Source organism: Chelonoidis abingdonii, chromosome 2, assembly GCF_003597395.2.
Source record: "Chelonoidis abingdonii isolate Lonesome George chromosome 2, CheloAbing_2.0, whole genome shotgun sequence".
In the NCBI taxonomy this organism is placed as follows: domain Eukaryota; kingdom Metazoa; phylum Chordata; order Testudines; family Testudinidae; genus Chelonoidis; species Chelonoidis abingdonii.
This window is the reverse complement of record NC_133770.1, coordinates 1,409,863-1,426,281: the sequence shown is the minus strand read 5'-3', so window position 1 is coordinate 1,426,281 and position 16,419 is coordinate 1,409,863. Positions and strand designations below refer to the sequence as shown.

The following is a 16,419-nucleotide window of genomic DNA, read 5'->3' as shown; positions in this document are numbered from 1 at the left end:
ACTAGTAAGGAGATGAGCATATTACAGTTGTTGGAGGGCTCTATTTAGCAGTAACAGGGCTATAGGAAAGTCAGTCAACATTTTTTGTTTCTCTGATGAAAACTGGCCCACTCCCTTCCCCATACCAAACTTGTCACAAATAATTGTCAACAACTTAATTTTCTGTTTTTGGCTAAGATATTGATTTTTTTTTTTAAACTGAAATTGAATTCAGGATTGTTAGCAAGCATGTTTGGCAAACAAATTTGTTAAATGACACTTTAAATGGCAACACAGTACTGCTTTCATGCTTGGCTCACCCCCCAGCCTGCTGGTCGAACACCTGCAGTAGAGGAGGAGATAGGTGGAAAACTGCAGGAGCCCAAAGTCCACCTATTAGGGTGCAGAGTGGCAACAGCAGCAGCAAACCCTCAGGTCCGATCACATGCCAATGGGCACCACCGCCAGCTCAACGGACCATGGCGAAGTTAGCACAGCATCTGATCTCAGGGACGGGCAGCCAATGGAGCCAACAGCAGCTCATCCTGCGCCTGTCAAGCTCCCCTCGGATGAGATGGATCACTGACCACCCGGGGAAGAGACCGCACTCTCCTCAGACTAGGGTGACCAGATCCAGATGTCCTGATTTTATAGGGCCAAGCAAGTATTGTGGGGCTTTGTCTTATATAGAACCAATTAACCCGCCGACCTAGGAGTGAACCAAGACAGCAATGTTAAAAAATCGGGACGCGGGCTGTGGGGCAATAGGAGCCTATACTATGAAAAAGACCACAAGGAAATCAGGCCGTGTCCCTATAAAATCGGGAATATCTGGTCACTCTGCAAGGTAATTCTTGTCCCCACCGCCTTCCCAGAGACCAACAGACCAATCGCTCCCTCAGACTGTGCTGCATTGCAGCTCTCTCTTCGGACCCAGTGGCCTGGCTCTTGACATGACTCCACTGCCTCCCAGCTGTCCGGGCTACCAGCAAAAAGCGATGCCCCCAGACCTATGGCTGCCAGGCGGCTGCCTGTTCTGCCTAATTGGCGAAGGACGGCCGCTGACTCTGATGTAGCACGCAGGGTCTGTCGGGGGATGCTGGGTGTGTCGGGTCCGTACGGGAGCAACTGGGTGAATCGGGGAGCTGGCCACGCTGAGTGCAGGGGCCATGCAATCAGGCTCATCGCGTCATGATTCCGATGCCGTTGGTGTAAGGAACCAGGCGTGCCTGGAAAATACCCTCAGGCGCTGGCGCACGCGGGTTAGAGGGATCTTGGTGGAAGCGGAATATGAACTCCCGGACCCTGCAGCATGCTGGTGTGGTTAGCGGCGGTGCCGAAGTAGACGCTGGATGATGGCTGAGACATCCCGAATGATGCGGGCGGACATCAGGGCATGGAGGCAGAGAGGCAGATAGGTTGAGCGGCGGACACATCACATCACAACGCCATAGAGATACATGCATAACGCAACCTCCTTCCCGCATGCCTCCCAGGGCAGATGCCCCTGGGGCGGGTGGGAGGGGGTCAGGCGTGGGCAAAGGCAAGGGGAGGGAGAGAGGGAGGTGCAGGATGTGCGGTGAGGCAAGGAGATGGGCGGTGCAGCAGGGGACAGGTGTGAGGCAGGCAGGGGCAAAATGGGCGGCAGGGGCAGCAGGGGTGGGCGGGGCAGGGCGGCATGAGGTGGGCAGGCAGCGACAGGCAGGGAGGCAGGAACAGGGTAAAGCAGGGTAGGGCAGGGGCAGGCAGGTGGAGTAGCCAGGTAGCAGGCCGGGATGGCGCAGGGGGCAGAGGCAGGAGATGGGCAGGGCAGTCGCAAGTGCGGTACAGAGGGCGGTAGGGGCAGGCAGAGCAGCACAGGCCAGGCAGCATGCAGGAGGCAGGGTAAGGCAGGACAGCGCAGGCAGGGGAGGCATGTGCAGGCAGGTAGGTAAAACGGGGGCAGGCAGGGCAGTGCAGGCAGGGGAGGCAGGCAGCGAGGTAGGGGGGGCAGGCAGCGCAGGCAGGGGTAGGTAGGGCAGGGCAGCGCAGGCAGGGGGCGGGGCCAGTGCAAGGCAGGGTGTAGGGGGCAGGGCAGTGCATGCAAGGGTAGGTAGGGGGCAGGCAGCGGCAGGCAGGGTAGGGTAGAGGGGCAGGGGTGCAGGCAGGGCGCGCAGCGCAGGCAGGGGTACGCACGGGGCAGGCAGCGGGGTGGTGGGCAGGGCAGCAGCAGAGCAGGAGGTAGGGCAGGCGGCAGCGCGAGGCAGGGGCAGGCAGTCAGGCAGTAGAGGGCAGGGCAGCGCAGGCAGCGGGCAGGCAGGGCAGTGCAGGCCAGGGTAGGTAGGGGCGGCAGGCAGCGAGCAGGGCAGTGCAGCAGGGGTGTAGGGCGGGGGCAGTCAGCAGGGGCGGGCAGCAAGCGGCAAGGCAGGGTACATAGGGGGCAGGGCAGCGCAGGCAGGGTACGTAGGGGGCAGGGCAGCGCAGGCAGGGGCAGGGCAGGCAGTGCAGGCCAGGGGTAGGTAGGGGCGGCGGAGTGCAGGCAGGGGGCACAGGCATGCAGGCAGGGGTAAGGTAGGAGGGCGGGGCAGTGCAGGCAGGGGTAGGTAGGGGGCAGGGCAAGTGCAGAGCAGGGGTAAGGTAGGGGGCGGGCAGGCAGGCAGCAGGGGTAGGACAGAGGCCATTGCAGCAGGGGTAGGTTAGGGGGCGGGGCAAGTGCAGGCAGGGGGCGGGCAGGCAGCGGCAAGGCAGGGGTAAAGCATAGGGGGCAGGGCAGCGCAGGCAGGGGGCAGGCAGCAGTGAAGCAGGGGTAGGTAGGGGCGGGGGACAGCGCAGGCAGGGGGCAGGCAGGGCAAGTGCCAGGCAGGGTAGGTAGGCGCAAACGGGCAAGGGCAGCACAGGCAGGGGGCAGCAGGGCATGCATGGCAGGGGTAGTAGGGGCGGGCAAAGCTATCGCAGGCAGGGGAGGCAAGGAGTGCAGTGCAGGCAGGGGTATAGGTTTAAGGGCAGGGCAGCGCAGGCAGGGCAGGCAGTGCCAGGCAGTGTTCGGGGCAAGCGGGTCAGCGCAGGAGGGTAGGCAGAGCGGGCGCAAGCAAGGGTGTGATGAGCTAAGGAAATGTTCTTTAATGTTTGCTTGAACACTGTGTTGGTGCCATCAGTGTCCCCAAGGCAGTCTTACGTATCCAGTGGTGGATAAGGGGTGTGATTGCTGCAGAGCAAAGGGCCAGTCACCTAAATCTGGCACTCTGTCTCCTAGCAATGATGGCCTGGGCCCTCCTCTGCAAAAGGTGCCAACATGAAGGTTATGGAGACAAAGGGATCAGGTGACCTCCTGCCAGGGAAAAAGGGCTGAGCAAGAGAAGGAGGGCTGGAGGGGTGGGTAGCTGGAAGACTTGCTGGGGACGAGGAGATGAAGTGCAGACCCTAGGGGTCTGGCTCACGACCCCCAAATGACCGGCCGAAGGGGTCCTGGTTCGTGTACCTACAAGCTCTGTTTTTAGACCCTGTCCTGTCATCGAATAAACCTCATGTTTTGCTGGCTAGAGAAGTCCAACGTACTGACTGCAAAGTGGGGGTGCCAGAACCCTGTGGCTTCCCCAGGAACCCCGCTGGGTGGCTCGCGGGGAAGCAACACGGAGGGGCAGAGGATGCTGAATGCTCAAGGAGAGACCCTAGAGAACGGAAAGGGGTGAAGAGTGTGCTTCTTATGCCCTGAACAAGTCTCTCCAAGAAGACGGAGCTCCCAAAGTCACTGCCTGGCTTGGTGGGGAGCAGTTCCAGAGCATCGCCCGGGGACTCCGTGACACAGGGGGAGGGCACAAGCAAGGCAGATGGGCAGGGGGCAGGCAGGGCAGCGCAGGCAGGCAGGGGTAGACGGGGGCAGGCAGGGGGTGGGCAGGGCAGCGCAGGCAGATGTAGGCAGGGGGCGGGTAGGCAGGGGGCAGGCAGCACAGGCAGGCCCCCGCCGGCAGCGCCCCGCCCCCACCTCCCCCGCACTCACAGCCGATGAGCATGACGCAGATGGAGAAGATCTTCTCGGAGTTGGTGTTGGGGGAGACGTTGCCGAAGCCCACGCTGGTCAGGCTGCTGAAGGTGAAGTACAGCGCCGTGACGTACTTGTCCTTGATGCTGGGCCCTGGCAGCGAGGCGTTGGCGCCCAGGGGCTTGCCGATCTGCTCGCCCAGCGCGTGCAGCCAGCCGATGGTCTGCTGCTCCATGTTGCCGATGGCGTACCAGATGCAGGCCAGCCAGTGGGCGATGAGGGCGAAGGTGCACATGAGCAGGAAGAGGACAGCCGCCCCGTACTCCGAGTAACGGTCCAGCTTACGGGCCACGCGCACCAGGCGCAGCAGCCGGGCCGTCTTCAGCAGCCCGATCAGCGTGGTGGTCTGAGGGCAGAGGGGCAGGGGTCAAAGCCATGGGGACTGTTCTGCCCACCCTGGCCGGCTTCCCGCAGAGCCCGGGGCCTCTGCATCCGGCCTGGCCTGTCTGGGCTCCCTCCAGGGCCCCTGCATCCATCTGGCCTGTCTGGGCTCCCCCCGGGGCCCCTGCATCCGGCCAGCCTATCCAAGCTCCCTCCAGGGCCCCTGCATCCATCCAGCCTGTCCAGGCTCCCCCTGGGGCCCCTGCATCCATCCGGCCTGTCTGGGCTCCTCCTGGGGCCCCTGCATCCGGCCAGGCGTGTCCCAGCTCCCCCCCCCGGGGCCCCTGCATCTGACCAGGCGTGTCCGGACTCCCCCTGGGGCCCTTGCATCCATCTGGCCTGTCAGGGCTCCCCCTGGCGCCCTTGCATCCATCCGGCCTGTCTGGGCTCCCCCCGGGGCCCCTGCATCCGGCCAGGTGTGTCTGGGCTCCCCCCCAGGGCCGCTGCATCCATCTGGCCTGTCTGGGCTTCCCCCGGGGCCCCTGCATCTGGCCGGGCGTGTCCGGCTGAGCCAGAGCAGGGCTGTTAGAGACGCCCGTGTTCAGCTGTTTTCCACACAACCCCCAGGTCCTTCCCCAAGCTGCTGTGCCCCAGGCTACAGCCCCATCTGGGGAGTGCGCCCCCTGGCCCCAGCTGCCCCTGTGCTTAGTCGGATTAACGCACATTACAGCACCGGCCAGGATGGGCCAGCGGCTCGCCAACGTTTGTCCTGGTGCCCCTGTCACAGCCCCCCCCATACATTACACCACGGCTTGAATCTTTAACACCGTTAGAAATGCTGGCGGCAGAGCGGGGCTTGGGGGCAGCCCTCCACTTAACCTCGTGACCCCCGGAGCCAGGCCTGGCCAACCTGGGGCTCCTCAGGGGTTAACACGCGACTCCTTGTACATGTCCCAACACCAGGGCTGGAGCTACAGGCGCCAACTTTCCAGTGTGCCGGGGGGGCTGACTGCTCAGACCCTGCTCTGCCACGGGCCCTACCCCCACTCCACCCCTCCCCAGAGCCTCCTGCTGACCGGGAGGTGTGGGGAGGGAGGGGGGTGCCGGTGGGTGGGAGGCGCTGGCAGCGGGCTGAGGCGGAGCTGCTGACGTGTTACTGGGGCTCTTTGGCAATGCACATTGGGAAATTCTGGCTCCTTCTCAGGCTCAGATTGGCCGCCTGTGACGGGGTCCCGACCCCGTTTCAGAACCTCTGGCCTGGGGAATACTTAGCCCTGCCCTGTGTGCAGGGGACTGGACTAGGCGACCTCGCGTGGTCCCTCCCAGCCCTATGGCAATGTGATTCTCTGACCTCATTCACATGAGCCTTGGACAAAGTTTCTGCAATATCTTTATGACAGCTGTGTGTGCCTCAGTTTCCCCACATGCTGCACTGTTACCTGGGGAGAGGGAGCTGCTCTCAGGGCAGGCGGGGAGTCGCTAGCTGCTGGGGCCCTAACCCCACAGCACTGCAGCATGAGAGGACAATGGCAAATCCAATTGCTGGGACGTGGAGCTAAACCCCCAGCTCGGGATCACAGGATGGGGAGGGGGGAGGGGGGAGGGCAGGTTACATGGGGGTTGCGGGAAGCAGTCAGGGCTCTCACCTTGACTCTGACCAAGGAGGCCGCACAGACAGACAGACGGAGCCGGACCCGAGGGTTCCCCACACCCGGGCTGGGCTCGGGGCTGGCCAGGAGGACCCTGCTTCACCCTTCACTGCCCCAGGCTGCCTGACGGGCCCCTAGGCTGGGCGCCAGCTAACAAGTGAACCCGGCTGTGCCTGAGCTGGGAGTGGCCCTGCCAGAGCTGGGCGAGGGGCCCTGATCCCTGCGAGTGGCTGAGTCTCCCTCAGTGGCTGTCTCGGGGGACTCGCTGACCGGAGCTCACGGGGGGTGGCGGGGCTGCAGGCTTTGAGGGCCAGTCTAGGGGGTGGTGAGGCCGCGTGGCTCACCCTGGAGGCAGAGCAGGACCCCCAGCGGGGCTGGGCCAGTGAAGGGGCCTCCCAGAGACAGTCCCGGGGGGGCACAGCCCCGACCCTGTAGGTCTGTGACAGGGGACGGGGCTGGAAGGCAGCTGGGTGGGACAGGGCTGGGCTGGAAGGTGGGTGGCTTAGATGGGAGTTGGGCTGGAAAGTTCCTGGGTTGGACGGGGGTGGGACTGGATCAGATGGGGTGGGGCTGGAGAGGGCCAGGGTTATACAAGGCTGGGGCCAGCCCCCCATCCCTACGGCAGGGCCGGAGTCGCGCCAGGGCCAGCGCGGTCGTTACCTCCTCGGAGCCGGAGCCGGAGCCGAAGACGAGCAGGTCGAAGGGGATGGCGGCCACCATGTCGATGAGGAACCAGCCTTTGAAGTAGTGGATGGCGATGCGGCCCGGCTGGCTCACCACCTCCTCGTTGGAGTTGACGTAGGTGGTGCGGAAGTTGATGAGGATGTCGATGAGGAACATGATGTCCACCAGCAGGTCCACTACGGTGAGCGGGCTGCAGGAGTAGCTGCAGCTGCGCCGGACGTCCTCCTGCACCTCGCTGAGCAGGAAGGCGGCCGAGTAAGGCGTGAAGACGGCCGTGTAGATGACCAGCAGCAGGATGAGCCAGTCCCACACCGCCTTGAAGGGGCTGTAGTGCAGGATGGTCCATCGGTGGATGCGTGGTGCCTGCAGCTTGTACTCTGGGAGCACGTCGGCCCCGAGGGACAGGACCTGTGGGGACACACGGGGCTGGGGAGCCGGGCGACGAGCCTGCCAGGCAGGGCCATGGGCATCCCGTGGCGTGCCCAGAGCCTGGCTCCCAGCATGCAATGCTCCAGCCTGCCTGAGCCCCCGCCCGCTCCCTGAGTACCACACTGCCCGCTCGGCCCCCGCCCACTCCCTGAGCCCGGCTCCCAGCATGCAATGCTCCAGCCTGCACAAGCCCCCGCCCGCTCCCTGAGCCCGGCTCCCAGCATGCAATGCTCCAGCCTGCCCGAACCCCCGCCCGCTCCCTAAACACTACGCTGCCCGCTTGGCCCCCGCCTGCTCCCTGAGCCCGGCTCCCAGCATGCAATGCTCCAGCCTGCCCGAGCCCCCGCCCGCTCCCCAAACACCACGCTGCCCGTTCGGCCCCCGCCCACTCCCTGAGCCCGGCTCCCAGCATGCAATGCTCCAGCCTGCCCGAGCCCTGGCCTGCTCCCTGAGTACCACGCTGCCCGCTCGGACCCCGTCCACTCCCTGAGCATGACACCCCCCCGACCCTCCCCATTCCCTAAGCACGGTGCCCCCTACTGAGCCCCCCACCCTGCTCCCTGAGCACGGCACCTCCCATCCACTCCCCGAACACAGCGACTCCTGCTGAGCCCCCGTCCACTCCCCAAGAACGATGCCCCCATGAAACTGACCCCCCCATTCTCTCCAGGACGGCACCCGCTGCTGAGCCCCTCTTCCCTTTGGCCCAGTGCCTCCTACCGCTGCACTGACTGAGAGGGGATGGTGCCCCCAGGCCTGGTGTCTGTGTCCCTGGACTGTTCTTTGCTGCCCCCCATCTAAGAGCTGCACCCAGTGCAGGGTGGGAGCAGGGCCGGTGCTGAGAACCCCCCAGACAGACAGCCCTGCACCTCTCGAGCACCTGGCCATCACATCAGCTGTGTCTGGGGTGTGGGGGGGTGATGGCCACACAGACTGGGCCCCTGCACAGGAGCACAGGGGCTGCCGGTGCACCAGGAGCGTTAGGTTGGAAGCAGCTGTGCTGCTGAGCAGTGACGGTATTGTATGAACTGGGACCACATAGGTCATTGTTGCAACCAAGGTCCTGTAATGGCACCAGGGCTGCCTGGGGTGGGGTGGGGGGAATTTGCCCCAGGCCCCGCAGGGGCCCCCACGAGAATATAGTGTTCTATAGTGTTGCAACTTTTTTATGGAAAGGCCCCCCAGAATTGCGTTGCCCTGGGCTCCCTGAATCCTCTGGGCAGCTCTGAGTGGCACCAAATCTTGTATAAAGGGCTCAAATAAGGAGTCTAAGAGAAGGCTCTGGGTTGCTGGTTATGGTTATGCTGTCTGGGTGTGTGTATTGTTTCTGTATGTAAAGTTATAGGTATTGGCGATATCCTGGCTGTCACGGTGCCCCCCATGAGGCTTTATGGAATATGCTTACGAATGTCTATGTGACATAACTGGAATATCTTCTGTGCTACGTGTGCCATGTGCCATCTCTCTGCGAAGGTCATGCTCTCCCGAATCCCCTCCTCCTAGCTGTAGGCACGTGTCATTGGTGTATTCCAAGATACGAATATTGGCTGTGTACTGCTTGATTTTAAGTAGCCTCAGTAAAGCTTTTGGGCAGCTTCTTGAAAAAAATGCACATCAAGTGCCCACTCAAAAACCATTTAAGCCAACAATGAATCTGAAGATGCCAATCTACATCTGAGCCTTCCCAGGAATGTGGCTTGGCTGGTAAAAACTGAGTCATGCATGGACATGTGACTTGCCCATGTGACTCCAGAACTCCACTTTGCATAGGAGAGAGGAGGGGCTCTCAGCCCAGGAGAAAGTCTATTTAAACCCCTGGGAGACCCCTCCATTTTCTCTTCAGCTGGCTCAAGAGAGAGCCTGTCCACCCCGCAGGATACCTGAAAGAAACTGGAACAAAGGGCAGTGACTGCGGGGGGTGGGAGCGATTGCTGGACCCAGACTAGCCGGAGACTGGTCTGTAAAAGGAAACTCACTGGAACTGGTGAGGTGTTATTTGGATTCAGTTTCTTAGCGATAGACTTGCATGCTCTATTTTATTTTGCTTGGTAATTCACTTTGTTCTGGCTGTTACTACTTGGAACCACTTAAATCCTCCTTTCTGTATTTAATGCAATCACTTTTTACTTATTAATTAACCCGGAGTATGTGTTAATAGCTGGGGGGTGGGGGGTGGCAAACAGCTGTGCATCTCTCTCTATCAGTATCAGAGGGGTAGCCGTGTTAGTCTGGAACTGTACAAGCAGCAAAGAATCCTGTGGCACCTTACAGACTAACAGATGTTTTGGAGCGTGAGCTTTCGTGGGTGTTATAGGGGGCGAACAATTGATGAGTTTACCCTGTATAAGCTTTAAACAGGGAAAAACGGATTTATTTGGGGTTTGGACCCACTGGGAGTTGGGCATCTGCGTGTTAGAGACAGGAACACTCCTGTGAGCTGCTTTCAGTGAAGCCTGCAGCTGTTAGGGGACGTGGTTCAGACCTGGATCTGGGTTTGCAGCAGGCTAGCGGGTCTGGCTCAAACCAGGCAGGGCACTGAAGTCCCAAGCTGCCAGGGCAGGAAAGCAGGGGCAGCAGTCTGGGCACACCAGTTGGCAGCCCCAAGAGGGGTTCTGGGATCCAGCCCATCACACTCTGTATTTCAAATTGTGCTCTGCTTCTGGGTGACACCCCAGACAAGTTGGTGTCAGCTCGGCATAGCCTGCTTGATGGCCTATTAAGGACCATCAGCTACACAATTGATCCATGGAGAGAAGTAGATCTGCCTTGTGGCTCAGCAAGGCAGGGACATGCCTATGGACAGAGCGCTGAGTTTTTCCAGGCCATGTGCTGGGCAGCTTGTCTTTGGAACAAAGAAAGCAGAGACCACATGGCAAGAGACTATAAAAAGCTGCTGCATCTCCTCCATCTTGTCTTCAGTCCTGCTTCTTACCTCTGGAGGGACCTTGCTACAAACTGAAGCTCTGAACAAAGGACTGAATGACCCATCCCAGCTGGTGATGTTCCAGAGACTTGATTTGAACCTGCAGTTTACTCCATCACTGCTACAAGCCTGAACTAAGAACTTTGCCATCACTATATGTAATTGATTCCATGTAACCAATTCTAGCTCTCATCTCTATCTTTTCCCTTCATGAATAAACCTTTAGATTTTAGATTCTAAAGGATTGGCACCAGCGTGATTTGTGGGTAAGATCTGATGTGTATCATCATGTTTATGACCAGACATCATCATTACGGACACGGAGTGGAAAAAGATCATCCTCGTCGACGTGACGATCCCATTCGAGAACAGGACCCCGGCGTTCCACGAAGCCCGAGCCCGTAAACTCGAAAAATATGCCCCCTTGACTGACACCTTGCGGGCAAAGGGCTACGAGGTTTACACCGACGCCCTGATCGTCGGGGCGCTAGGCGCCTGGGACCCCTGTAACGAACGTGTACTTAGGGCCTGTGGGGTGGGCCGTCGCTATGGCGCGACTCATGAGACGTTGATGGTCTCGGACATGTACCGTGGTCCAGGACACTACACCGACACATCACGGCCACCGCCATTACGGGAGGAGCGATGTGACTCCACGCACCCACGGGGGGAGGGGAACACCTTACACCCCCTACTAAACTAGCATCATCCCTCGAGCCTGGAACCCCGATCTGGATTCCACCTCGTGAAGGGTCACCCGCTCCCATTACCGCCCAACTTGCTCTATCAGGACTATGTGTACATTAGATGAGCGATGTACCCTCACTGCCCTACTGATACTTTGCACGCCCACCACCGTACACCGCATTGGGGACATTACAGACTGTATGTACTATATGCTAACACATAACCAAATACCAGCGTCCCCTCATACTCTGTATGTTGCCCCCGATGACTAATGACTGACCTGCCAAACTCTGTGTATCATCCTTATTTAAATATTCTCTAATAAACATATTGATCTGGGTCTGGGGCTTGGTCCTTTGGGATCAGATCTGTTTGCAGGAGGCAGCCATTGCTCACATGCTCCCTTGAAGGTTCCCAGGAAGACTTCTCATGTGGATTGGAGTCTCCCAAGGCCTATTGTCAGTTAAGTGTTTCTTGACTGGGCACTTAACTTGCAAATTCCCTTCTCAAGAAGCTGACCAAATGCTTCACTGAGGCTAATTAGAATCAAAACACACTGAGATACCAGTACAGAGTCAATATTCATAACTTCAACTACAGAAATGATACACCCATACAGACAGCACAATCATACCCAGAAAACCAGACCCTTTCCACAGACACCTCACACGACAACCTTTGTACAATATTTGCCCCAAATATATAACAGCGGTTGCACCATGATCTATACAGCCACAGGTGATATTAATAATGTCACAGTGACCCAAGCGCTTTCAACAGTAGATTTACAAGACAGAGAATGGCGAGAGTCTTCTCTGAACGTAGTAATGAAAGTAGTTCACCAGCCTCACTACTTAGATCCATCCTATCTTGGTAGATACCTTCCAAAGCCAGTAATAATGGCTGCAGTAATTTTAAGACAACAGCCAAGAATCGCTCATGAGAAAGCCAGTGGGTTTTCCCAGGTTGGACTAATCTGAACGTCAATCCCAGCGTATCTTCTCTTTATTTCCAAGACGCTGAGTCCTTTTGGGCTCTTGCTGAAAAAAAGAGTATAAAGAAGCCATTACATGTATGGCTTTTTAATGTCTTTTGAAGACTCTGCAGCTTGTACTAGCGCTGGTTGGAGTAGGTGGCCTCTGCAGTGTGTACAGGAGAGATTAGGGTTACACTTTTCTCTGAGCAAAGCTTGTGCTCCACCATGTCTTCCAGAGAAGTTTGCAGCTCCATCAAATGCACAAGCAGCCATCTGTTTGGGGTCCAATTGACAAGCATTTAACTCTTGTAAGACGTCACAGATGCAGCCGATGTGTCTTCTATAACGTGAACATCTAGAAATGCATCTACTGGCCTACCACTGACATCAAGATAACATATGCCATGACTTAATACTTGATGTCCATTTGCATCAGTGCATTCATCAGCCATGTACGCATATCGAATACGGTGAGAGAGGTCTTCACATTTCAATTGCTGAGTCTTTCACTGTTGCACTGCATGTTTCTAGCCAGTCAGCTGAGTTTCTTGCAGAAAGACAGTGAGCGTTTGCTGGTCTTGTTCGGAACCAGTGTTCAGCTTCAGGATGAACAAGTGACAATGCCCTTAACATGGCCTCCAGTTCGTAGTGTGCAGTATCTCTTGCTTAAATAGGAAGTAGGATGCCACAGCCATGTTGGTTCACATAAACTGAGTTGTGTCTCCACCATTCTTAACAGCATCATTAAGTTCTACAATTGGCTTTGACAGTGACTGGCTTATAAGGCTTTCTGCATGTCGATGCAGTCCAGAGGATTGGTGTTTTCCAGCCTTTTCATATAGGTTGCCAGTATTGGCTTAGCTGATCAGTCTGGCAAAGCAAGATCCTCCACTTTTACTATATACATCCATGGTATGCTCACACCGTGAATACTGGGTGCAGGTCTGGTCACCCCAGCTCAAAAAAGAGATACTGGAATTGGAAATGGTACAGAGAAAGGCAACAAAAATGATTCGGGGTGTGGAACAGATTCTGTAGGTGGAGTATCCTAGAATTTCAGGGTTGGAAGGGATGTCAGGAGGTATCTAGTCCAACCCCCTGCTCAAAGCAGGACCAAGCCCCAGACAGATTTTTGCTGCAGTTCCCTAAATGGCCCCTGAAGGATTGAACAACTCTGGGTTTAGCAGGCCAGTGCTCAAACCACTGAGCTCTCCTTCCGCCCAAGAGATTAATAAGACTGGGACTTGTCAGCTTGGAAAAGAGACGACTAAGGGGGATACGATAGAGGCTTCTAAAATCTTGATTGATGTGGAGAGAGTGAATGGAGAAGAGTTATTTACTCCTTAACTTAACACAAGAAGTAGGGGTCACCCAATGAAATGAACAGGCAGCAGGTTTACAACAAACCAAAGGCAGTATTTCTTCACACAACACACAGTCACCCGTGGAACTTTTTGCCAGGGATGTTGTGAAGGCCAAAATTATAACAGGGTTCAAGAAAGTACCAGATAAGTTCACGGAGGTTAGGTCCATCAATGGCTATTAGCCAGGGTGCTCAGGGACGTAACCCCCTGCTCTGGGTGTTCCTAGCCTCTGTCTGCCAGAAGCTGGGAGTGGATGATGGGATGGATCGTTCGATGATTCTCTGTTCTGTTCATTCTCTCTGATACACCTGGAATAGTCACTGTTGGTAGACAGGATACTGGAATAGATGGACCATTGGTCTGACCCAATATGGCCGTTCTTACATAAAAATAATCATAATACTAAAAAAATGTAGTACTGAAACTCCCCAAGATAATGACCTCTTGAAATAGCGATGGTATGAGATAATAACCTTGGCAAATAAAGCACTTTTAAAATCCTGGCCTACTAGGAAATGTATTTACGTAAGTTTCCCAGTTACAAATCTAACATTGTGGAGTGAAGTTGTAGATAAATCTCTGCATTAAGCATCTTCACATAACTTTCATATGACTTTGTATTATGCCTTTATTCATACAACTTTGTGTCAGATCCTTAAGTAGAAAACTTTGTACTGAGCCTTGGAATAATGTTAAAAAGACAGTCTTTTCCCTAGGAATAGAATAAGATCCACCGCCCCCCCTTTAATCAATTGCCCTGTTGAATGAACGAGGTGTGGATGAGCCAGGCGTGGAAGGCAGCACCTCCACACAACTGCAACCCCTGGAGAGGGTCTGGGAGCCAGCCCCAAGGACAATAAAACGTGTCAAGTGGGCTCACTGAAGAAGAGCAGACACACTGATGGCCTGCGGAGGGAGGGGAAGAGGGGGGTGTTAGAAGCCAGCCCCTTCTTTTGAAACTCCCTCTTTGAAGGGCACTGGGACAACACCCAGAAGGATGCAGCACAAAGGACCAATGGACACAGACACAGATTTTGTATCTGGTACAGATTTGCATGAGAGAGAAGCTGCTATAAATGTGAGGTGTCTTGCAGAGGACTGAGGTCTCGTTTTGTCAGCATGGAGCATTGATCCAGCTCCACCCCCTCCCCCATCTAACTCACCTGGCCAGTGCAGTTAAGGGGAGCAACTAGTAACAACAAGAAGACAGAGTGTGTGTGAGTGAGTGTGAGTGTAATATAGATCATATGCAGTGATACCGTGTAGATTGCTACAGGTATTACCAATGAATGTGGCGCTTTGCCTTATTCCCCCTGAAAAGATCCTGGGCAGTAATTTAAAAACAAGTCACTAAAACATAGTCCAATGCTCTGGCCATGGCTGTTCGTTGTGCCACTGTTCACTGCACTGCTCCATCCCCAATGGCCCTGCGCAGTCACCTTCTGCTGCCACCTGCCCCTGTGACCTCTGCGAGTTGGTCTCTTGAGGGTCCACCAGCTCTCAGTGATTCCAGCTGAGCTCTCAGTGCGGGAACCTCGCTTGCTGCTAGTGCAGTCTGGGCTGCCTCTTACAGAAAAACACTGTCCCCACAACAGGACTAAGCACTTAGACTGATTGTCAGTGATTTCTGCTGCAGTGGTCACTAAACAGAACAAAAGACTCTCTATGGAGCCTAATCAGCTCTGTATCTAAACGGGAGGGGGCATGTCAAATAGTGCCTGTGACTCTGAGGCAGAGCCCACCCCACCGAACAAAACCCCCGTTCCCCCCCCACTGGCATCTGCTATCCAAACCTCCTGCTTAGCAAGGGCAATTCAGTTGTGGGTGACAAGTGCTTAATTTGTAATGAAAGAGGTGCCGGGGCTCTGAACCACCAGGCCCAGAGGTGCCAGGGCTCTGAACCACCAGGCCCAGAGGTGCCGGGGCTCTGAACCACCAGGCCCAGAGGTGCCAGGGCTCTGAACCACCAGGCCCAGAGGTGCCGGGGCTCTGAACCACCAGGCCCAGAGGTGCCAGGGCTCTGAACCACCAGGCCCAGAGGTGCCGGGGCTCTGAACCGCCAGGCCCAGAGGTGCCAGGGCTCTGAACCACCGAGTCTGGAAGTGCCAGGGCTCAGCCCTGCCAAGCCTGGAGATGCCAGGGCTCTGAACGGCCGAGTATGGAGGTGCCGGGGCTCAGCCCGGCCAAGCCCTAGCACAAATTAAGCACTGAGGAGACCCTCTCAGTCAGGCTGACGACACACAGATCTGCTGCCCTTTACTCATACATTGAGGAGAACATTTCATGACCCCACATTCAGTCCTAAAGTGATTGTAACCCAACACCAGGCAGAGCTGATCACCTGGGCAGCAGAGCTCTGTCTGCTGGGTACCTGGGCAGAGCAGGTGAGTTCATGTAAACACAGCCTGGTCCTGCAGCCTCCCCCCTCCCCTGGCTCAGCACCCACTGTCAGGGCAGAGCCCATTCAGCCCGTGGCCGAGAGAGCCAACACCCATGTGCCGCCATTGTCACAAACAAGCTGTGTGAGGACGGGAGTCTTCGGTCGCGCTGTTCAAACCATTCTGGTTGCTCAGTACAAGTATTTTCTCATACACTGTATCTGCTTTTCACGTGCGTATTGATGTTTCAATTTCAGTTCAAATTTCCAACCGACTAAACTGGCAACACTGCATGAAACTGTGGGGGGGTGTAGGGAAATCCCTGCCCCTAGGTACAATGGCTGGACAGTGCTGGCTCTGCCCGGGCGGATGCGTTGGGATGTTGTGTTGGTTCCTGGTGCTGCCCTTTAAGGACTGGATGGGGTGGGGTGGGGTGGAGTGGGACAGACTTTGCAGGAGGCAGGGGGAAGGATTGGGCCGGGGGGGCCCAATGGGCAGAACTCCATTCTCCACACAGCCCCCTCCATGTTGCTGGCCTCGGGGCAGCACGGGGGACTCTGCCCACGACCCGGCGTCCCAGGGCCACACAAGGTGGGCACCCAGCAGAGGGCACCAGCCAGCCATGCCACCCCAGGGCCCCCGCCAAGGTGTGCCCTGGCCGGGAGGTGGGGGCTGCCACAGGCCAGGCCTGCCAGCACTGGGGACAAGGCCTGACGCCAGACAGGAGGGCTACACGCGAATGAGGGTCCGTATGCAAATTAGCTTATTATAGAACTTGCATAAACATCACACCCTGGCTGCACAACACCAGCAGATTCGCTGCTGAGGCGCAGACGGTCAGACCCCTCCCTGCAGGAATGGTGGCACCTAGGGTCCCACAGCTACAGTACTACAGCCCCTCCCCCAGGGGCTGGACCCCCCCCACAGCATCAATGCTACTGCCCCTCCCCCAGGTACTCCGCCCCGCAGCATCAACGCTAGTGCCCCTCCCCCAGGTACCCCCCCCGCAGC

At 57.0% G+C, this 16,419-nt stretch overlaps 2 protein-coding genes across 2 annotated transcripts in view; one reads left to right on the top strand and one right to left on the bottom strand.

Moving 5' to 3' along the window:
- Positions 1 to 8,371, top strand: part of LOC116818206 (uncharacterized) — a 204,666-nt gene extending 196,295 nt beyond the window's left edge. Inside the window, exon 7 of the transcript XR_012655147.1 lies at positions 8,345 to 8,371. The gene's annotated coding sequence lies outside the window, so the exon portion shown is untranslated. The remainder of the gene's footprint in view (positions 1 to 8,344) is intronic.
- LOC116827455 (voltage-gated inwardly rectifying potassium channel KCNH2) overlaps positions 1 to 16,419 on the bottom strand; it is a 169,749-nt gene that overhangs the window by 4,169 nt on the left and 149,161 nt on the right. The window contains 5 exon segments of the mRNA XM_075063415.1: positions 1,173 to 1,286; positions 1,288 to 1,324; positions 1,326 to 1,374; positions 3,956 to 4,343; positions 6,628 to 7,059. Of these exon segments, the coding sequence (XP_074919516.1) occupies positions 1,173 to 1,286; positions 1,288 to 1,324; positions 1,326 to 1,374; positions 3,956 to 4,343; positions 6,628 to 7,059 (1,020 nt within the window).